The sequence below is a fragment of the Scyliorhinus torazame genome, chromosome 2 (genome assembly GCF_047496885.1).
Source record: "Scyliorhinus torazame isolate Kashiwa2021f chromosome 2, sScyTor2.1, whole genome shotgun sequence".
Lineage (NCBI taxonomy): Eukaryota > Metazoa > Chordata > Chondrichthyes > Carcharhiniformes > Scyliorhinidae > Scyliorhinus > Scyliorhinus torazame.
Window position 1 is genome coordinate 119,878,487 of NC_092708.1, and position 22,608 is coordinate 119,901,094.

Genomic DNA, 22,608 nt, shown 5'->3' on the forward strand with positions numbered 1-22,608 from the left:
GGTTTCCCACTATAAAAGGCACGAGGCACTCACACTCCGCTTCTTTCTACTAGGGACATCTACACTGAGTCCAGTGTACATATCACGTAACGCATACAGCACGTGGCTAAGAGCTCGTCTGGTTCAGTCAGACAGAGAGATCACACTTCAGTTAGCAGAGAGTTGAACTCACAGAGAACTGTGCTAACTGTGTGACAGGTTTAATAAATTAAATTGAACTAACATCAAGGTCTGGAGTCTACCTGAGTTATAGCTGCATCCAGTTGCAGCCTGTGTTATCCTCCGTGTGCTTAACACGACAAATATATTATTCCCAACCCATGAACTCTTTAGTAACCTTTTATGTGGCACCTTATCAGATTTTGGAAGTCCATATACATGATATCCTCTGGTGACGTTTTGCCCACCTTGCTTGTTACATCCTCAAAGAACTCCAATAAATTTGTCAAGTACAATTTCACTTTCACAAAACCATGTTGATTCTGCCTGATCTCACAATGGATTCTTGCATCTGCCTAATAACAGGCGATTGGTTAACTGAGAAAACAGCTGTTTTTAGTTGTTTTTTTGGTTCTGCCAGTCTCCTGCAGAAACTCCAGGTGTAAACTTTCATCACCAGTAAAGTATAAAGATTGTGTAAAGTACCTGGATGAGCCCTTGGCACATCTTCACATTCGAGGCTATGGGCCAAGTGCTGGAAAATGGGAAAGGACCTGTTCTGCACTGTATTTTTCTGTCATTCCGTAAAGTAGCTGTTGAGGCAAAGGCTATTGGGATCAATTTTCTGTTGTGCATTAGCAGTAGTTGGAGCACAGGCCGCGCACATGATGTAAAATCTTTGGCAGCATGCCTGCAGCTTTCCAACTTAACACTGCTAACGTGTAATGTTCATTTCTATAATCTCAATTAGAAGACAATTGCTTTTATAATTGAAAAGACACTACATAAATGGCTTTTTGGAAAAGGCAGGGAAATGAGATTTACATAGTTCTGGTTGATGAGCTCATATCAAAACAAGCTTGTGGGCCTAAATAGCCTCTTTCTATGTTTCAATTTCTATGTGACATTGCAGATTTAAATGCAGAGCCAGTCTCAGTATTGTGTAATTTTCTATAAATTTGGTTCCTTTTCATATGTTATCAAATGCTGTTATAAGATTATTGCAGGAATACCAAACAGAAAAACACTTCTAATTTATTACACTTAGCTTTGAATTATTTTGAAGACTATATTGTATCTAAAGTTAGAAGTTCCTTTTTAACAATCTTTAAAAGTTCAAAAAGTTGTGAACTGATGTTCTGCGATCCTTAAATTTCTGTAAGAAGGATGTCTCCCATATTGCAATATGTTTAATCTATTTATAAAGAATTGCAAAAAACAATGTAAATCAGGGTCAAATTAATATTTTTAAAACTTGTACTTGTAGCCAGTTCAGCATTGAAATGTGGGCAAGAAACTTACAAAAAGTAATTCTCTCAGAGACTTTCAGCTGAAGATTCATGGCCCAATATTTTGATGATTTTAAGCATATGTTCTACTTATTCAAATGGACAATGACAGCAAAAGGAGTATCTTGTTTAGTTTGTATATATTTAGGAATTGAAGTTGTAATTTGAAACTGAGGGCGGGGATTACCGACCCCCCACTGCATGTTTTTTGGCGGCAGAGGCAGCCTGCCAGCGGGATCTTCTGGACCCGCGGTTATCAGCGAGATTTCCCATTGACCGCTCCCCTTGCCGCCGGGAAACCCGTGCGCAGACGTGAGACTAGAATTCCCCGCTGACGTGAACAGCTGGTAAATCTTGCCCGGAAAGTGGTCTTACCTGCACAGTTTGCCAGTAAACATGTCTCATATCGAATTTGCTGGTTCTGTAATGTTTATTAACTGTCTGTCTTTAACACATTTAAATGCCACATTAATGTTCCAATATGTTTGATACGTGGCAATACAGATGGCCAAAAAAGGGGAACTTTTTTTGAACTGACGGGCAACTTTGTAAAATATTCCTTCAGGTGCGGGTCACAGTGTTCCCTGAAAAAACTGTGAGTCATTACTTTGGCGTTCCTTGGTGGATCATTTTTGTTGCTATCCTGGCTGGAATTTTGATGTTGGCGCTTCTGGTATTTTTATTATGGAAGGTGAGTGGCACTGAGTTAAATTAAAATAAATTAGAAAATCTGCAACCTGTTCCTCATTGAGCAAACCACATGTGGTAGGGATAAGATACAGTTTGAACGTACGAAGTTTAAAAACTTTCAGCATACCATACTTCTGTTAAAGTAGATTGTATTTGTATATGAAGGGCAGTTTTATTTCATCCCAGTTTCCCTCCCTTTCCTCCCCCAGCTCCTCTATTCCTGTTGTGAGCTTGTTTTATTGTGAGCTTGTTTTATTGTGAGCTTGTTTTATATGTACTAGTAGCCTTCTGCTACCTCTCACTTATGCAGGTTATTGTTCATGTGTGAGCCCCGAGCATTATGTTCATTCTCAGGGACCATTGCAGCTGAGTTTGATTCTGTTTTCACGCCAACTTTCCTGAACATGCACTTTCCCAAAGAGGCCACTAGATGGCAGTTAGAAGCATGATCCATGGCTGATTTCCATCCATCCCAGCCCAGGAGACCCATAACCACTTATTGTGACAGAGAAAAGCTAACTTTGTACAAGTGTTATGGTATAATTTGATCCGTTTAACCTCTTAAGGGGCTGACTATTCACTGCAGTGTAGTGCCAAGAATTCTCACCTCAAATGGCATTCTTCATTAGCGAGCCCAGAGCGAGGTTATCAGCAGACTGTTCAACCTAGCTGAGCCCAGTCCTATCTTTGCCCTACACCCACAAAAGTAAAAAGATGGCCACCGAGCCAAGTCAGATAACTCGACAAAGAAAAACCAACAGACACCATCTGCAAACTAACACGAACCCAAGTACACCATATTGAAACCATGACAAACAATAACATATCCTCAAGCCTACTATTAACAAAACTAAACTAAACACAAGCTCTAAGCTCATTTTTAAAAACTATTGTAATGAGCTGCAGAAAACTTTCTAACACCACTCCTGTTTACTAACACCCTTGTTGGCAGGGAAACTCCCAGCTGGAAAATAAAACATTATTTAGCTTACAACGCCCACACTAGCACCTAACTATCATGTCCAATGACAACGATGAAAAGAGAAGGGGAACAACAGATTGATGTAAAAAGCAAATAGTAGAGATGCCTCCAATCTAACCAAAGGCGTTAAGATCACACCTAAATAATGAACATGAAAAGACATAAAATATGAAGTGTCCGTGTACAGAGCCATAAAACAGATTAACTAGCGCCCGACTTGAGCTTGCGAACAAAGGAGTTCACATCTCCCGGTGTGTCGCAAAAGTGGTCTTTTTCCTCAAACATCATTCTAAGCCAAGCTGGATAGACTCTACTCCATTTTTGTATAAAATGGATTTCACTCCATTAAAAGCGTGTCTCTTGTTTGCTAGATCCGCACTCGTATCTTGGTACAGCCTAATGGTGCGGCCTTCCCATTTGAGATCACGGTGTTCCCTTGTCCATCGAAAAACCTGTTTCTTTACAACTACGGAATCTTACAATCACAACACAAGGTGGATCTCCAGAACGAGGCTTTGGTCAAACTGAGCAATAGGCCCGCTCTGCTTCTGGGGGAATGTAAATACAGCCTCACTCACCATCTTGTGGAATGTGTCCGAGAAATATTCAGTAAGAGTATGGCCCTCAGTCCCCCCCGGGAACCCCACATTATGAAGTTCTGCCTCCTGGATCTATTCTTCAGGTCATTCCGTTTGGTTTTTAATGATTTGTTGGACTTAAATCACCAAAGGAAGATCGGAGGTGATCCGATCACTATGATCCAATAGTGTCGCCTCCATGCTCTTAATTGTAACTCCATGAGCTTCGACAGTCTTGTGGTTTTCAAGAGCCAAACGAACGGGGGCCAAGGCCTCTTCAATTGACCTTTTGAGATCCTCGGACAAGTTTTGTTGGTGCTAATCTAGCTCACTCACCAAAATGCTGGTGATCGCCATTTTCGGTGTCTCCGGCGATTCTCCGGCCTGCGGCCCGCGAAACTCGACCGGGCCGTTCCCGCCGCTTGGGAGAATCGCGGGAGGGCGTCGGACCGGCGTCCCCGGATATTTTGGCGGCCCAGGCGATTCTCCCAACCGGCGTGGGAGTGGAGAATCGCGCCCATTGTGTCCTGGAATATTTAATACCCAGTCTTGTTCTTTTCTTTAGCCAGAACTCCATTATCCCCTTAATATTATATTCCCATGTGATTATCTGCATTTGCAGTGTACAAACGTATTTACCATGCTCTGTACATTCACTATAAATATAATTTAGACTTTTTTTATACTCCTCTGTGTGACTCCACCGGATACCTTTCTAAACCGGAGAGGCATAAATATCCTGGCCGCGAGGTTTGCTAGTGTCACACGGGAGGGTTTAAACTAGTATGGCAGGGGGGTGGGCACGGGAGCAATAGGTCAGAAGGTGAGAGCATTGAGGGAGAACTAGGGAATAGGGACAGTGTGGCTCTGAGGCAGAGCAGACGGGGAGAAGTTGCTGAACACAGCAGGTCTGGTGGCCTGAAGTGCATATGTTTTAATGCAAAGAGCATTACGGGTAAGGCAGATGAACTTAGAGCTTGGATTACTACTTGGAACTATGATGTTGTTGCCATTACAGAGACATGGTTGAGGGAAGGGCAGGATTGGCAGCTAAACGTTCCAGGATTTAGATGTTTCAGGCGGGATAGAGGGGGATGTAAAAGGGGAGGTGGAGTTGCGCTACTTGTTCGGGAGAATATCACAGCTATACTGCGAGAGGACACCTCAGAGGGCAGTGAGGCTATATGGGTAGAGATCAGGAATAAGAAGGGTGCAGTCACAATGTTGGGGGTATACTACAGGCCTCCCAACAGCCAGCGGGAGATAGAGGAGCAGATAGGTAGACAGATTTTGGAAAAGAGTAAAAACAACAGGGTTGTGGTGATGGGAGACTTCAACTTCCCCAATATTGACTGGGACTCACTTAGTGCCAGGGGCTTAGACGGGGCGGAGTTTGTAAGGAGCATCCAGGAGGGCTTCTTAAAACAATATGTAAACAGTCCAACTAGGGAAGGGGCGGTACTGGACCTGGTATTGGGGAATGAGCCCGGCCAGGTGGTAGATGTTTCAGTAGGGGAGCATTTCGGGAACAGTGACCACAATTCAGTAAGTTTTAAAGTACTGGTGGACAAGGATAAGAGTGGTCCGAGGATGAATGTGCTAAATTGGGGGAAGGCTAATTATAACAATATTAGGCGGGAACTGAAGAACATAGATTGGGGGCGGATGTTTGAGGGCAAATCAACATCTGACATGTGGGAGGCTTTCAAGTGTCAGTTGAAAGGAATACAGGACCGGCATGTTCCTGTGAGGAAGAAAGATAAATACGGCAATTTTCGGGAACCTTGGATGACGAGTGATATTGTAGGCCTCGTCAAAAAGAAAAAGGAGGCATTTGTCAGGGCTAAAAGGCTGGGAACAGACGAAGCCTGTGTGGCATATAAGGAAAGTAGGAAGGAACTTAAGCAAGGAGTCAGGAGGGCTAGAAGGGGTCACGAAAAGTCATTAGCAAATAGGGTTAAGGAAAATCCCAAGGCTTTTTACACGTACATAAAAAGCAAGAGGGTAGCCAGGGAAAGGGTTGGCCCACTGAAGGATAGGCAAGGGAATCTATGTGTGGAGCCAGAGGAAATGGGCGAGGTACTAAATGAATACTTTGCATCAGTATTCACCAAAGAGAAGGAATTGGTAGATGTTGAGTCTGGAGAAGGGGGTGTAGATAGCCTGGGTCACATTGTGATCCAAAAAGACGAGGTGTTGGGTGTCTTAAAAAATATTAAGGTAGATAAGTCCCCAGGGCCTGATGGGATCTACCCCAGAATACTGAAGGAGGCTGGAGAGGAAATTGCTGAGGCCTTGACAGAAATCTTTGGGTCCTCGCTGTCTTCAGGGGATGTCCCGGAGGACTGGAGAATAGCCAATGTTGTTCCTCTGTTTAAGAAGGGTAGCAAGGATAATCCCGGGAACTACAGGCCGGTGAGCCTTACGTCAGTGGTAGGGAAATTACTGGAGAGAATTCTTAGAGACAGGATCTACTCCCATTTGGAAGCAAATGGACGTATTAGTGAGAGGCAGCACAGTTTTGTGAAGGGGAGGTCGTGTCTCACTAACTTGATAGAGTTTTTCGAGGAGGTCACTAAGATGATTGATGCAGGTAGGGCAGTAGATGTTGTCTATATGGACTTCAGTAAGGCCTTTGACAAGGTCCCTCATGGTAGACTAGTACAAAAGGTGAAGTCACACGGGATCAGGGGTGAACTGGCAAGATGGATACAGAACTGGCTAGGCCATAGAAAGCAGAGGGTAGCAATGGAGGGATGCTTTTCTAATTGGAGGGCTGTGACCAGTGGTGTTCCACAGGGATCAGTGCTGGGACCTTTGCTCTTTGTAGTATATATAAATGATTTGGAGGAAAATGTAACTGGTCTGATTAGTAAGTTTGCAGACGACACAAAGGTTGGTGGAATTGCGGATAGCGATGAGGACTGTCTGAGGATACAGCAGGATTTAGATTGTCTGGAGACTTGGGCGGAGAGATGGCAGATGGAGTTTAATCCGGACAAATGTGAGGTAATGCATTTTGGAAGGTCTAATGCCGGTGGGGAATATACAGTGAATGGTAGAACCCTCAAGAGTATTGAAAGTCAAAGAGATCTAGGAGTACAGGTCCACAGGTCATTGAAAGGGGCAACACAGGTGGAGAAGGTAGTCAAGAAGGCATACGGCATGCTTGCCTTCATTGGCCGGGGCATTGAGTATAAGAATTGGCAAGTCATGTTGCAGCTGTATAGAACCTTAGTTAGGCCACACTTGGAGTATAGTGTTCAATTCTGGTCGCCACACTACCAGAAGGATGTGGAGGCTTTAGAGAGGGTGCAGAAGAGATTTACCAGAATGTTGCCTGGTATGGAGGGCATAAGCTATGAGGAGCGGTTGAATAAACTCGGTTTGTTCTCACTGGAACGAAGGAGGTTGAGGGGCGACCTGATAGAGGTATACAAAATTATGAGGGGCATAGACAGAGTGGATAGTCAGAGGCTTTTCCCCAGGGTAGAGGGGTCAATTACTAGGGGGCATAGGTTTAAGGTGAGAGGGGCAAGGTTTAGAGTAGATGTACGAGGCAAGTTTTTTACGCAGAGGGTAGTGGGTACCTGGAACTCGCTACCGGAGGAGGTAGTGGAAGCAGGGACGATAGGGACATTTAAGGGGCATCTTGACAAATATATGAATAGGATGAGAATAGAAGGATACGGACCCAGGAAGTGTAGAAGATTGTAGTTTAGTCGGGCAGTATGGTCGGCACGGGCTTGGAGGGCCGAAGGGCCTGTTCCTGTGCTGTACATTTCTTTGTTCTTTGTTCTTTGTTTATTTATTATTTTAATGGGCTGCATGGAGGCACAGTGGTTAGCGCTGCTGCCTCATAGCTTCAGTGACCCGGGATCAATTCCGACCATGGGTGACTGTCCGGGCGGAGTTTGCACTTTTTCTCCGTGTCTGCGTGGGTTTCCTCCGGTTTCCTCCCACAGTCCAAAGATGTGCAGGTTAGGTGAATTGGCCGTGCTAAATCGCCCCTTAGTGTCCAAAAGATTAGGTGGGGTTACGGGGATTACGTGGAGGCGTGGGCTTTAGTAGGGTGCTCTTTCCAAGGGCCAGTGCAGACTCAATGGGCTGAATGGCCTCCTTCTGCACTGTTGGGATTCTATGGATCGGTCTTTACCAAACCGTTGTGCACCTTGTTTCTATTTTCTAATTATACAATCTAGTTTCTATCACCTTATCAAGTTAATTAAAACCCTGCCGAACAGCTCCAGCAAACTGCTCTACAAGGACATTAATCTGGAATTTTTTGAGGTGCAATCCCTCAAGCCTATACAGATCCAATATTTCCCGAACCAGGCGCAACGTCCCAGGATTCTAAACCCCTCTCTCCTTCACTATTTCTTGATGTTGCACGTGGCAGTGAGTGCAATCCAGAAATCAATAATGTTGAGATCTTGCCTATTAATCTCTTTCCTAGTTCCCTAAATTCAACCTGCAAGATCTCCTCCCCCTTTCCACTTATGCAATTAGTGCAGATATAGACTACTACCATTGACTCTTCACCCTTCTGTCTCAGATTGCACTGCAGCTTCTCGGGGATCTTCTTGACCAAAACACCCAGCAGGCACATGCAATATTGCAGATGCATGCCTGTCTTTCCTACTAACTAATGAATCATTTTATTAGTGTTGCTTTACAAATCTGCCTGCTCCTCCTACCTCCATATAGTTGGACTTGCCCTTGGTGCCATAGACATGTCTTTGGCTGCACTCCCAGAGGAACCATAACCCTCACCAGTGTGCAGAACTGAATACCGGCTGAGGAGCGAGATGAACTCGGGGGACCTGTGTAGCAACTGTCTGGTCCTCTTTGGTAATCTGGCAGTCATCCATTCTCTCTTGTCCTGCATACTGTTGAGTTGCGGGGTGACCACATTTAGAAATGTGCTGGTCACAGCTCTCAGCCTCAATGATGCATTGCAGTGGCACCAGTTACTGTTAATGCTCTGAAACCCGGACTTAAGCTACTTCAGCTAACAACACATCTTTGGAAGCCTGCAAATAGTTCCCACACAGAACAGGATGTGCATCTGATGAGATGTTAGACTACTGACTAAACTGATCAGAAATAAAACATTACTTTTTTTTTTTAAACTTGAGATTTAAAACTTCAGACCTCACTATTTTTAATCCATTTTAATTATTCCAGATCCTTATTTTGATTTTAAATCCTTGTATTTAAGATCAAAATAAGGATCTGGAATAATTCCTCCACCATGATCTTTGTTCCCTTTGGTTCTGCTGTTCTTTCCTCACCACACTGAGTTCAGTTAATTCAAGATAGCTGAAGCTTTTCTTTTTATAAGTCCTGAATGATTTTGTTCATTAGGATATGGGAGGGAGTGGGAGGAAGATTTACCCCTTGCAGGCCTCATTGGGTCCTGTTGTGAAACTGGTGCAATCACTGATTGGACCTTGTTACAGTTCACGAAAACAATCCACACAAAAACTGCTGCCTTCTCGAGTAACATGTATGGACGTCACGAAGATGGTCTGAATATTGTAATCCGCTTAATTGTGATTATTCAGAATATAATAAACTTGAAAATATTTATATGTCAGTGCCAAGTAGGCATTTCCTTTCTTCATAATTATATTTTTTAGAAATGTATTTTAAAAACATTTGAGGAATGTGTACTGAATCAAAATATATTCTGTAAAATTGCACCCACATTGTCATTAATTGTGTAACTTTTAGCCAGTGTGTGCTGATAACTGACTTTAAGAAACTTTGAATTATGACACAAATTGTTTCCTTGTAGTTTGGTTTCTTCAGGAAAACCAGAAAAGGCCCTCACTATGATACCTGGTATCCCAAGGCTGAGATCTCCGTTCAGCCTTCTGACAAAGAAAGACTTACTTCAGATGCATAATGTTGACTCACCTCCCTCATTGATTGGTAAATAGTCCCATTGGTCTCCAATTCATGGCTTGAAGGGGCATGGTGTGTGGAGCTTGGCATCATTTTACCCCTCGCTTACTCAAAGGGGGACGCAATCGCACAGCATTAACAACTAACCAAATTCTTTTCTGATCATTTAGTTGCTTTATTATGTTGGGTTTCGGCAGAGGGGACAATATAAAGTTGTCCTGATAAAATAAGTGTGAAAGCAATTTTGAATAGATGAGATTTGAAGTTGTACATTTATTCAGTTAGTTTAGGATCTGGTTTTAACAAGCCATCATGGACAATTATCTGAAAATACAACGGCCGGGATTCTCCAGTCCACAGCCATTCTCGGCAGCGCACTGCTCACAGGCAGCGGGATTCTCTCTTCCCTCCACTTGTCAATGGGATTTTCCATTGAAACCACCCCATACCACCGGGAAACCAGCAAGCAAGTGTGCACTGCAGCAGGAAAAGAGAATCCCAACAGCTGGAGAATTTGGCCAAAGTCATTCTTCACTAAAAAGAACAGGCAAAATTAAATAGCACAGAAAACACTGGCAAAGCTCAGCAGGTCTGGCAGCGTCTGTGGAGAGAGAAACCAAGTTAATATTTCAAGTCCATATGACTACTTCTTCAAGTCATACAGACTTGAACCGTTAACTCTGTTTCTCTCTTCACAAATGCTGCCAGATCTGCTGAGTTTTTCCAGCATTTTCTATTTTATTTCAGATCTCCAGCATCTGCGGTATTTTGCTTTTATAAAATTAGGTAACATCTCTCTGTTACACATTAGATATGTAACACAAAGCAACTATTACATTAATTGGAACTTTTGGTCTCTTACACATTGACTGAAGCCCTTTAATGACTTTGCATGTAAACTTTTTGCATGGGAAATGGTGCTTACTCTTCAGGCTACTGCAAATGGGAACTTTCACTCTTTTGCAGGTTCCAGCTTTCAAAATTGATCTCTAAAAGATCTTTCTATAGTTTCACTGTTTAAAATGCTGTGTATAGAACTGATAAATTTGCTGCATGCCTACATTTTTACAGTGGACATTATTGAAGCTTAATTTACTGTTTGATATCCATTTACTTAACTATATTATTGGTAAGATATTTAGTCTGTATTTATTTTTTCCTTTTGTGAACCAAAATATAGAAGTGAATATTTTGGACCCAATATGACACGCACAGAGGTGAGCGGGTGCATAAATTTGTAATGCTGGCTGGTGGACCAGTTTGCCAGCTCCTCCCCCCCAGCAGTGTCTGGATGTGGTCACATGGCAGAAAACTGGGAGTTTGCCATTACTCCAGGCAGGCCTGGAGCCCTCCCAGTCTTCAGTTGCAACCACAGTCTGAGGACATTTATAAAAAAAAAAATGTTTTAAAATTCTAATTAAGGAAGTTGGAGAATGGGTGCCTATGTCTTGGGTGCCCTCTCCCTCATTTACCTGCATCTGGTCCTCCAGCTTTGAGAGCCCACCTTTAATTGGACAGCCAGCCTGCTGTCTGCCATTAATTGGCCAATTTGGAGAAAGTCACAGTCAAGCGACAATTCCCCACATACTGTGGGTTTCTCAACTATCATTTGAACGTGACAACACTGATCTTGAAAAGCACAGGGTAAAGCTTGCCAGATTTTTAAAAAATGAAACCAATTTCCGTGGGTAAAATCTTTCTAGCTTGGGAAAACGTGGCCTTCCAGGATGTTCTGTTGCAAACGTAGACAGGGATTTAATTCCTGTGGCGGGTAGCTGTAAGCAGCCTTTGAGAACTATGGGAGACCCGTGTGAGTCACTTCAACCCTCTCAGCCTTCATTACATTCTGGTGGACTTGGGACTAATTGGCTTTAAGTGGTTCATTAATGAGCCTGATTGATATTTTACTTGATTGTGTTAAAGTGTCTACATGAAAACTATCATTGGCCAATTTCCTGTCGTCCTCTCCTACGTGTTGCAAGACTATAGGTTAATGGGGCAGTGTTGGCCTTCCGCCACCTCATCCAGGTAGACATTGGTCGTATACGAAACGTCAGTATGTTGGCAGGCTATTGGATCATAAAGGCCTTGAATGTGATGTCTTCACCCAGTATCAATAGTTGTGCACTTCTAACAGAAGTCACTAACCAATGGCGGGTTCCGGAGATGGCAGAGGGCAGGAATTAGAAGGATGGGGGATCTATTTATAAATGGGAGTTTTCCCAGCTTGAAAGCTTTGGAGGATAAATTTAAATTGCCAGCAGGGAACGGTTTTAGGTATTTGCGCGACTTCCTGAGAATACAGGTGCCGGCCTTTCCGCTGCTGCCGCCACGGGGGATACAGGATAGAGTAGTCTCCAGTACCTGGGTGGGAGAGGGGAAGGTATCGGATATTTACCAGGCGCTTTCGGAGGCGGAGGAAACTCCGATGGAGGAGCTGAAGGGCAAGTGGGAGGACGAGCTAGGAGGAGAGATAGAGGCGTGTCTATGGGCAGATGCCTTAAACAGGGTTAATACCTCCTCATCATGTGCCAGGCTTAGCCTGATACAATTTAAGGTAGACCACCAGGCACACATGACAGCGGCTAGGATGAGCAAGTTTTTCGGGATAGAGGATAAGTGTGCAAGGTGCGGGAAGTCCAGCAAATCATGTCCACATGTTTTGGGCATGCCCGAAGCTTAGAGGGTTTTGGCAGGGTTTTGTTAAGGCAATGTCCACGGTGCGAAAAACATGGGTGGTGCCGAGTCCGGAGGTAGCGATCTTTGGAGTGTCGGAAGATCTGGGAGTTCAGGGGGCGAAAGAGGCCAACGTCTTGGCCTTTGTCTCCCTGGTAGCCCGGACGGATCTTATTAATGTGGAGGGACTCGAAGCCCCCGAGTGTAGAGACCTGGGTTAATGACATGGCTGGGTTTCTCAGTCTCGAGAAAATAAAGTTCGCCTTAAGAGGGTCAATGTTAGGGTTCTCCCGGAGGTGGCGGCCGTTCGTCGACTTTATCGGGGAAACTTAAAAATGTCAGCAGATGCAGCATTCCAAGGGGGGAGGAGCAGGTTGATTGTTGTTGTATGGTTGAGGTGTGTGAAGATTGGGTTGGGGGGGGGAAATGTTTATTTTACCATGTCATTGTTTTTGTTACTGTTATAAAAATTTTCAAATACCTTAATAAAATATTATTTTTTTTAATAAAGAAGTCACTAACCAGAGACCAAGAATCTGAATTTATTTTTGCTTTATCCTGGGGCGAGATGTCAGTTGTAACCCTTGAATTGCTGCTGAGAGTGAAACCTGAGACCCTCTACCATGTGTTGTTTAACACTAAACTTCCCTTTTTTCCCGTTGACTGTTAAAAAATAAATTGTTGGTCAAAAATTATTTGACCTAATCTATACCGTTATTCTTCAGAATGGCAAGTGGCTAACACAAAATATTTAATTCCCGAATGGTGTGCTCCTCAAATAGAATATGTCTGTGGAGGATCGATGAGTTTCCTTTCAGAGGGCACAATGTCATGGGGGCTGGTTTAGTTCGGTTGGCTGGATAGCTGGTTTGTGATGCAGAGTAAGCCCAACAGCGTGCGTTCAACTCCCACACCGGCTGAGGTTATTCATGGAGGCCCGGCCTTCTCAACCTTGGCCGTCGCCTGAGGTGTGGTGATCCTCGGGTTAAACTACCACCAGTCAGCTCTCCCCCTCAAGGGGGAGAGCAACCTATGGTCATCTGGGGCTATGGCGACTTTACCTTACGGTATCATAATCAACTGATACAATTCTCTCTTTTTGTCGTCCCCCCCCCCCTCCCTGTTTACAGTGTGGATTTTTTAAACGTTCCCGTTATGATGATAGTGTTCCACGCTACCATGCAGTCCGAATCCGGAAAGAAGAGCGACAGACCTTTGAGGATGGAAAACTGAACAAGAAATGTGACAAGAAACAATGGATGACAACGTGGCAGGAAAATGAGAGCTACTCTTAAGAACCATTACCTTTTGTATTCTGAAAATTATTGCATTTAGGATGCCAAGGTGACCTATACTATTTTGGTATTGCATTACTGTGCATCAATTTCTCTTCCAACTGTCTGAAGGTGGGCTTTGGTTACGTAGAGATTTTCTGTGTTCTGCTGCACCTCGGTGTGGCCGCCCTTCTCTTTAAGTACACCCAGAATGCCTTCTGGAGTGTATGGCTTTCAACCTATTCATGCTTCACAAGTTTTGGTGCATACGATTTGCCTGACAAGCCAAGTGCCCAGCAATATGAGGTTGAATTACTGTCTGCTCCAGAATATAGATGTGAAAAAACTCCTAATTCCATTCAGTAACGTTTCGGTCTTTGCCATTTTGTTTAACCTGAAGCAATGTGCAATGGTCAACTGTACAAGTGACTATTGATTTTCAATGGATGAAAGTGTTTCAGTATTGCCAGGACCCAGTTTGTGTGGTCAGAAAATAAGTCAACATTTTGAACTGGGATTGAAAAAAAATTGTACATTTTTGTAAATAGTTATATATTTTAGAATGTCCTGGTATTTATTTTGTCATAAATTGTCCTTTTAGTAATCGTTAGTATGGCCACAGATGGCCCAAGTTTCCCTTCAGGGAAAAACCACAAATGTTCTGTATGTAAAAATGGACTACATTTTGCTCTGTTTGATTTTTTTTAAGAAGATGCAGACTTGACTGAGCGGTTTACTATCTGGAGAAAGTGCTATCTGACTCTCTGCCTTTGCTTAGTTTTACTGAGTTAGCTTTACCTCCATATGGTACTGAAAAGGAAGGTTGTCAAGCTTGTTAAAATTGGCTCTGAAGCAATTCAGCCGCTGCACGGTCAAATCACAAAATGAATGATTTGTTTCTTACCAGACCTGAACATAAGTATTCCTGTGTCTGTAAAATTGAAGGAAGTATTCCTGTGACTGTAAAATTAAAGGAGAAATTCTCTGACTAAATTGCATTTATCTTTAGAGCAAAGTAATTCCCTGAGATAGTAAAGGGACAATTTTGAAACATCACCTTAGCAGAGAAAGTAATGGTGTAGAGGTGACCCCTGTCTGATGACATGAATGTGCTGAATAAGACTGAAGAGAGGATGGTATGGATGGGAGTGCAGAGAAGAGGACGTGCCCATCTAGCTGTAGATACTAACCAAGGTAGTGGATATATTGTAATTGTGAGCTGTCAATGAAGGAAGAATGGTGCATGAGAAAACACAGGCTCACATGTAGGAGGACAAGGGACACACCTTTGCCATAAAGAACTGTTGAGGATTGTTAACCATCTGCCAGGCTCCATTAGTAGCATAGAGGGCCACCACTCCCATTTTTATACCACAAGGTCTTTCAGGCAACTGGTGGAGGAGTCAGCCATATTGTTTGTCTTTCAGACAACTGATACTACTTTTTCTTCACAAAAGCTATTGCATACCACGCACCTGCTTAAAGCGAATTATTGGTTTTGAAGATTTCACTACTTCTATGATCTGTTTTTATTTTGTACTTTGACCTTCTCCAACTGCTTGGACCATAGAACCCTTACAGTGCAGAAGGAGGCCATTCAGCCCATCAAGTTTACACCGACCCTCTGAAAGAGCACCTTACCGAGGCCTGCCCTATCCCTGTAACCCCGTAAACCCACCTAACCTCCACATCCTTGTACACAAAGGGGCAATTTAGCATGACCAATCCACCTAATCTGCACAACTTTGGACTGGGAGGAAACTGGAGCACCCAGAGGAAACCCTCGCAGACACGGGGAGAACGTGCAGACTCCGCACAGTCACCCAAAACTTGAATTGAACCCGGGTCTTTGGTGCTGTGAGGCAGCAGTGCTAGCCACTGTGCCACCATGCTGCCACTTGGATGTTTACACCATTGCAATGGTCCCTGTAGGTCACAGCTTAGCACAGTTGGATACCTGCATAGACAAAATACAAAAGGATTGTCACCCGTAGCTGTGACTAACATGGAGTTTTGCACCAGAACTGGGCATCTAATTTTGCTGTATGCTTATTGATGCTAACCCATAGCAGGCAATGGGGGTATTATGACAGAATCCTTTGTGCAGGGTTACATAACGCAGAACTGGGCAGCACGGTGGCACAATGGTTAACGTTGCTGCCTCACGGCGCCGAGGTCCCAAGTTCGATCCTGGCTCTGGGTCACTGTCAGTGTGGAGTTTGCATATTCTCCCCGTGTTAGCGTAGGTTTCGCCCTCACAACCCAAAGATGTGCAGGTGGATTGGCCGTGTTAAATTGCCCTTTAATTGGAAACAATGAATTGGGTACTCTAAATTTAAAAAATAAAAACAAATTTTAAAAAAATAATAACGCCGAGCTACTAATGACTTGTGCTCACAAAGACATTTCATTATGAATACTGCTTTGTGTGAGGTCTCAGGATTTCTCTTAATCACCTGTAACTCTTCCCCAAGAAATTAAAGTTAGCCATGATTGCACCTTGGAATTTGGAACCCAAAACTTCCATTGCAATGGTGTAAATGTTCATGAATTATCCTTATGCACTATTCCAGGTATATCCAGCACAACTGCTGTGAGCAATGCAGATATCGCTGCTGTGCCACCTGCCCAATGGTAAGCTGAAGTATTCTCCTAACTATTCCAACATCTGTATTAACATGTCTCTATGGCACTGGTGCTTTATGAATACACCTTTAATAACACCTGCATTCATCTTGTGTATATATGTTTTGTGTTCAAACGTCTCTGCAATATTCATATCTTTTTTATTTTAAGAAGTTTGCAACATGACATTGCCAACAAAGCCCACACCCCATGAATGAATAAAAACTATGCTAGTCTTTTCTCATGTCTCATGTTAGATAGCTGGGAGACACTCCCTCCCACCAGAAATCTGCGTCCATTTCCGTACTGCACTGGCTGCCAGTACTTTTCGAGCAGTTTATTAAAAAGGAACTTTTTAATATTTCTAATAGTTGATTGGCTTATAGATATTCCCTCTCACCCAAAGTTTCACTCGAGTGCGTCACATTCTTAAGAATCCACTGTTTCTAATCCATTGGGTTGTTGATTTCAGTTAAAATAGCTATTTTGTTTTTCTAAAGCAGAGCAAAATATAGCCCCATAGGATAAGATGGTGCTGATTTGGTTCAGCACAGCGACTTCTTGAGCAAAGGTAAAATTTTAAAAGTTGGTTAAAGCTCTGAGTGTTTCTTTAAACATTCATATCATTTTTAGGTGCAGATGTCAACTTGTAATTGTGTGCACATATCTTTTCATTTCATAGATCCACTTTTCAAATACATGAGTTTGTAAGAAGTTCAAATTTTATTGGTGGTTTTAATATTGTACAAGATTCCACAATGCAAGTTAATTTGATTTTCTTCGCTCTTTCTGGTGGCTGCTAAATTGTGTTTACATCATTGCTAGTCACCTTCCCTGAAATAAATTGCCCAATTGGGCAACCCTGGTAGAGACGACATCAAGCAAGAGGTGGTCATGGATTGGGTCAAGCAAGGTCTTCATCAGCGAATAGGAGGAAGCCAGGACAGAAGGGCCACTGAAATAAGCGGGAGGAGGTTAGGCAGAGCCACCATCGAAGAGGAGAGCACTGAGAAAATTTCAACGGCCAGCAAGAAAGGAGAGATTGGGGAATCTGGTGCATCCTCCTCGGCCAATGATTGCTTTTATTCTGGCAGTTAGCCTGGCTTCCCCCCTCGAGCATGGACCCTGGTGTTTTACACCTTGTGCACAACACCTACTCCCGGGCCCTTTCCTCATTACTGTATGGAAGTGACTGCCTGAGCTTCATGCCTCAGACTCTGGAGTGGGCTATGATTTGGAGATAGGGTTGCCACCACTGAGCAAAGGCCTGAAGTAAAAAAGAGGTTGAACTGTTCAACAGCCTGACCACAGACCTAGAACAATATCAGAGGCTCAATACACATGATGCATTACGACCAGCACGATTATACATTGGGCACAATCAAACAGCCTCATTGCATCCAACTCGGTGACACGCCAAGACCATTAAATTGCCTCTCGCAAGATTTGTGACGTTAGGAACACATCGCAAGATTTGGATCTTGCTGGGCGAGGTGCAGATTAACATATTAAAGTTAATGATGTGACACTTCTTTAGAAATGACTAACTTTTGTTTTTGAAGAGACACCCTGAATGTTATGAGCTGTCACAACAGCCAGACTTTCCATAACATGTCAATTATTAAATATGTTTCACAAGACGTACTTGCTGTTTGTGGCACGTTAGCACAGTGGTTAGCACTGTTGCTTCACAGCGCCAGGGTCCCAGGTTCAAATCCCGGCTTGGGCCACTGTCTATGTAGAATCTGCACGTTCTCCCCGTGTGTACGTGGGTTTCCTCCGGGTGCTCCGGTTTCCTCCCACAAGTCCCGGAAGACGTGCTGTTAGGTAATTTGAATATTCTGAATTCTCCCTCAGTGAACCCGAACAGGAGCTGCAATGTGACGACGAGGGGCTTTTCACAGTAACTTCATTGCAGTGTTAATGTAAGCTTACTTTTGAAAATAAAGTTAATTAATTAATTACATTGAGGAAATTCAAATACTCAATGGGCAGGATTCTGCGGGTCCAGTATCTGTGGTAAGAAATCCGTAACGGCTGTAAAATATTGAGGCGCCAAAAATGGGATCTGCACTGGTGAGATTTTGGAGCATGATCCTCTCGGGCCCTCCCTGATGACAGGATCAGTTTCATACCCAGGAAGACCGAAAACCTAATTTGAATCAATTTTAATGTCATTGTGAGTTTAAAGTTGAAACTTCAGACCGCATTGAATTATTTAAAATTCATGGAGTGGCTGCCCAGGAGTGTTATTTGTAAAGGTCTGACAGCAATGAGATCTCGGGATGATGCAGCTTGGGGAAGAATGGTACCTCTTAGTCTTCCCTATCTCTGATTCAGAGAGTAATTGTGCCCTCTAACATTCATGAGACCCCTGCTCGGCAAGCTAACAGGCCATCCTGAGTTAACCCTTAATGTCACCTGTCCACATTTTCAAGTCAAGGATGCTTCAGAAGAGTTCAAGCCAAGAATGTGGATGAAAACTCGTGTTTCATGGATGAAAGGTTGGGTACAGGGGATCGAGAGGGAAGCATAATCGCCAGACTCAGTGGCTGCCGTAATGGATCCTTTCGCCTTCAAGATATACATCAGCATCCAGTTCCTGAAGGAGGGGTGACCATTGAAACAGCCTGTCAGAGCACCAGTGATCAATGGGGGGGGGGGGGAGGGGAATAACCAGACGGGAGTCCACAGGTGACTCTGGGGTGGGGGGGGGGGGAGAATAACCAGACGGGAGTCCACAGGTGACTCTGGGGGGGGGGGGGGGAATAACCAGACGGGAGTCCACAGGTGACTCTAGGGGGGGGGGGGGGGAATAACCAGACGGGAGTCCACAGGTGACTAAGGGGGGGGAGAGCATAGACAAGGGTCAGTCAAGCGAAATAGGAAGGGCACCAGACATGTGAGTGAGCGCTAGCCGCTGGATAAAGTGCAGGAATGGCTTCTCTTCCTCTGTCTCTCAACCTCACAGATTTCTGAGAGATATCGCAGTGGAGCTGGGAATTCTGCTTATAAAGCCGCTGGAGGAGCACAGACTTCAGGAGTAATGGACGGCCACACCCAGTGAGATCCCAGCACCAGGAAGTCAGGGGGCCGCAGGTCAGGTTCAAGGGCTGGACGCAGCACAAGCTATCCAGAGGGCTCAGGCGTAGAAAGAGACTGAGAGTTTACCAGACCCTAGTGTCCTTCATGGAGCTGTCGGACAACATGTGCCCGCAGGAGACTCCACTTCAACAGGAAGACAGTGCGGCACCTGTGCGACACGCTATCTAACTTGGCGCCACATGGAGGAGGGGGGCACCTGTTACTATGGCAGCCCTAAACTTCAACGTTACGGGATTTTTCCAGGGCTCAATGTGTGACCTGTGTGGCATCTCGCAGTCATCTGCCCACAAGTACATCCGTGACACCTCGGATGTATTCTATGCCAGGGCATCGGACTACATAAATTTTAACTTAGACCAGGGCGAGATATCTGTAGGATTCGGGGCCATTGCTGGAATGCAAAGGGGCCATCGATGGCACTCATTTTGCTTTACACACCCAATGGTATCAGGGAGTCCCACTTATTAACAGGAAGGGGTTCCACTCCCCTAATGTCCAGCTGGTCTGTGACAAATTGAAGAGGATAATCTACGTGTGCACGTTTTCCAGGGAGAGTGCATGACTACTTCATCCTTGGGCACAAATCCCTGGGATATTCAAGAGTCATCCCAGTCTGCATGGATGGCTCATTGGGGACAAGGGTTGCCGCTGAGCTCTTGGCTGATGGCACCAGTGCGGAGGCCTGAGACCGATGCAGAGGCCCGGTAGAATGAGGCTCACAGTGCAACCCGGTCTGTGATTGAAAGGTACATCGGGCTGCTGAAGATGCGCTTCCGCTGCCTCAACAGGTCTAGTGGGGCCCTGCAGTATAGCCCCCCAGAGGGTCTCCTGCATTGTTGTGGTCTGCGGTGCCCTTCCTAACTTGATGCAGCAGCGGGTCAACGTCCTGGAGGATGACCAGGAGGAGCAGAATGTTTTGTATGATGAGGAGGAAGTCCAGGGGGGAGTGGAGTGCAGGGAGAGGCCAAAGAGGAGTCTGAAGATGGTGGCCAAGCGGGGGTGAGGGTTTGAATGGGTAGGAGGACTAGGGATGCCTTTGTTGCTTCTCGCTTTGCACAATAACACCATCCTATTGTCCAATAGCTCTGCAACCTCCTCTCCTCTCAAGAGCCTTGTGATCCCTCCACACCTAAGGGAGGAGGTCTGCTTGAAAACAAGACTACAGGGTGCTGGCCCTGGGGGGTGACGAAGTGGGGGGGAGGGTGGTCTTTATGCCTGCTGAGCCTGTCAGTGAAAGAGGGTGATGACAATTCGCAGTGAGGAAAGCTCTGATGCTCCTCAGCTTCTCTTATGTCTGACTCCTGTTTGCTGCCAGCACGCTGACTCCATGGCTCATGTACGAGTGAGGTTCGGGCCTACCTCCTTTTATCCTGTTGCACAAAAGGGGGATTAAGGGCAGACGTATAGGGTTCACTGATTAATGCCAGAGCTCTTCCAGGATGTATGTTGCTCTCTGTTGGAGTGTGCCTAGCCATTTTTCTTATATTGAAGACCTGTGAGAAAAGCTGCTTCCAGATGGGGTTTAGACCTATCCCAGGGGGACGAGGATCAAAGAGAATGAGGCTTTTAGGTTGTGAACAACAAGTGGTTATAATATGGTGACAAGTGCAATTTTGACATTTTGTTTTGCCCCCAACTACCTGTGCCTAACTTCAACTGTGACTGCTCAGTGCCCCTACAACTCCTTAGCTTTGCAAACCCTCCCACTATGTCTCGCTTCCATCAGAAGTGGAGGCGACCTGCTGCCTTCCACGCCCTGTTGCCTGAGGTACCCTTGGCTGGCATCCTCTGGAGGGTCTGGACCTGGAGAGCACCAGACTTCTTTCGGTTGGCACTGATGTTGCCATGTCATCCTATTCTGCCCACTGCCCCTGAGATTTGCCGGTATCAGGAAGGGGATATTCAGGAAGACTGGTCACTCCCAGGTTCTCCTAGGTGGAAGGTCCTAGATGCTCCAGTGGTTCCTTCTCCCTCCGGGTACTCGTGGGCCCCTAGGTTACTCCGTGGGATGGAGGGGCAGCGGGGGTGAAGTCCAGAAGCCTCAATGTTATCTGTCGCTGCCGGTCCTGGAGGCCCGCTGGTGTGTGCACCACAGTGTCGGGCCCTTTTGCCATGGTCCGCCGGGATGGAGCCATTCATCGGAGCTCTCCAGTCATGGCTCTTGACAATTTGACCAGGCTTTGCACTGCGGTCGCCACCCTTGCAGTTTGGGCCGGGTGCCATGCAACGCCGGCAACATGTCCTGTGACTGAAAGCTTAGGGCTCCTCCATTCAGCATTGTAGTTGCAGGAATGTCGCTGGCAACTTCTCCTGGTATTCCTGGCTCTGCCTTTGCACCTGCAGCAGCTGAGGGACGAACGTGTCCAGAGGCACAGCACCTGGCTGGGGCACAGCTGAGTCCTGGGATCCAGCAGACCTCTGAATATCCAATCACTGGGATGTTCCTGCCGCCACCTGATATGCTTCAGAAGCAGTGCGGTGCTCACCAAATAGTGACCAGAGAGGCCTGCCTGCTAAGCTCACCCACCGAGGTGCTTGTCTCTGCGATGGTGGATGGTGCAGGTGATAGTTGTGACACGTCATCCGGGTCCTCCTCAGAGATCTCCGAGGTGGTGGCCAGGGTGGGTGGGCACTGGTGGTGGGTGGTGGGCCTGGCTCTTCTGTTGAGTTCCTGCAAGGCAAAGGGCATGATTTCAGTACATGATCAAGGGTCTGGACAACAAAAACAATCATTTTAGATTGCTCTTCTGGAAAGGTGCAGTGGTTCCTCAGTTTTCTGTCGCAGGCTAACTTCAATATCTCCTGCACCTCCCCTAAGAGCTCCATGTCCCTCTTCTCGAATGGAGTCAAGATGCTTAGTTTGGGCCTTCCACCCCCTGCCCTCTCTCTCTCTGCATTTGTGGGCAATCTCCTCCTGCACGGACACAAAAGGGGATAATGTGAGCCGGACGGCTGGCGGGTCAGATGTCGAGGACAGCTAGCATGTGTGGGCATTGCGCATAGGCAGGGAGGGGTTCTGATGAGGAGTGGTGGGCGGGGTTTGAGGATGCTGGTGGGAAGTCGGGTGCTGGGAACCCGATAGGCGATATGCGAGTTCAAGATGACATTCCGGGGGTTGACGGAAGGGTGGAGTGTCAAGAGGAATCAGGGATCGTCGCAGGTCATTCAATTTATTTCTATACTGAGCCCTGATCCTCTTGGTGAGGTTGCTGGCTCTGACCAGTGCTGCCAGCATCTCCCAGGTGGGACTGGTGACCTTGCTGGGGGTGCCTCCTGCCAAACCCATGAGTAAATTGTGGCCTACCCCTCCTCCACAGCAT

At 45.4% G+C, this 22,608-nt stretch overlaps 1 protein-coding gene across 3 annotated transcripts in view; it reads left to right on the forward strand.

Annotated features, from left to right (window-relative positions):
- LOC140391472 (integrin alpha-6-like) overlaps positions 1-14,551 on the forward strand; it is a 150,917-nt gene extending 136,366 nt beyond the window's left edge. Inside the window, exons 24-27 of one of the 3 annotated variants that reach the window (XR_011935091.1) lie at positions 2,014-2,139; positions 9,499-9,635; positions 10,789-10,825; positions 13,415-13,567. Coding sequence is in view for 2 of the 3 variants with exons in the window: in XM_072475979.1 (XP_072332080.1) it covers positions 2,014-2,139; positions 13,415-13,579 (291 nt within the window). In the remaining variant the exon portion in view is untranslated. Of the gene's footprint in view, positions 1-2,013; positions 2,140-9,498; positions 9,636-10,788; positions 10,826-13,414 lie in introns of all 3 variants that reach the window. The other 2 variants (XM_072475987.1, XM_072475979.1) reach the window with 2 other exon arrangements.
- Positions 14,552-22,608: the final 8,057 nt, after the last annotated feature.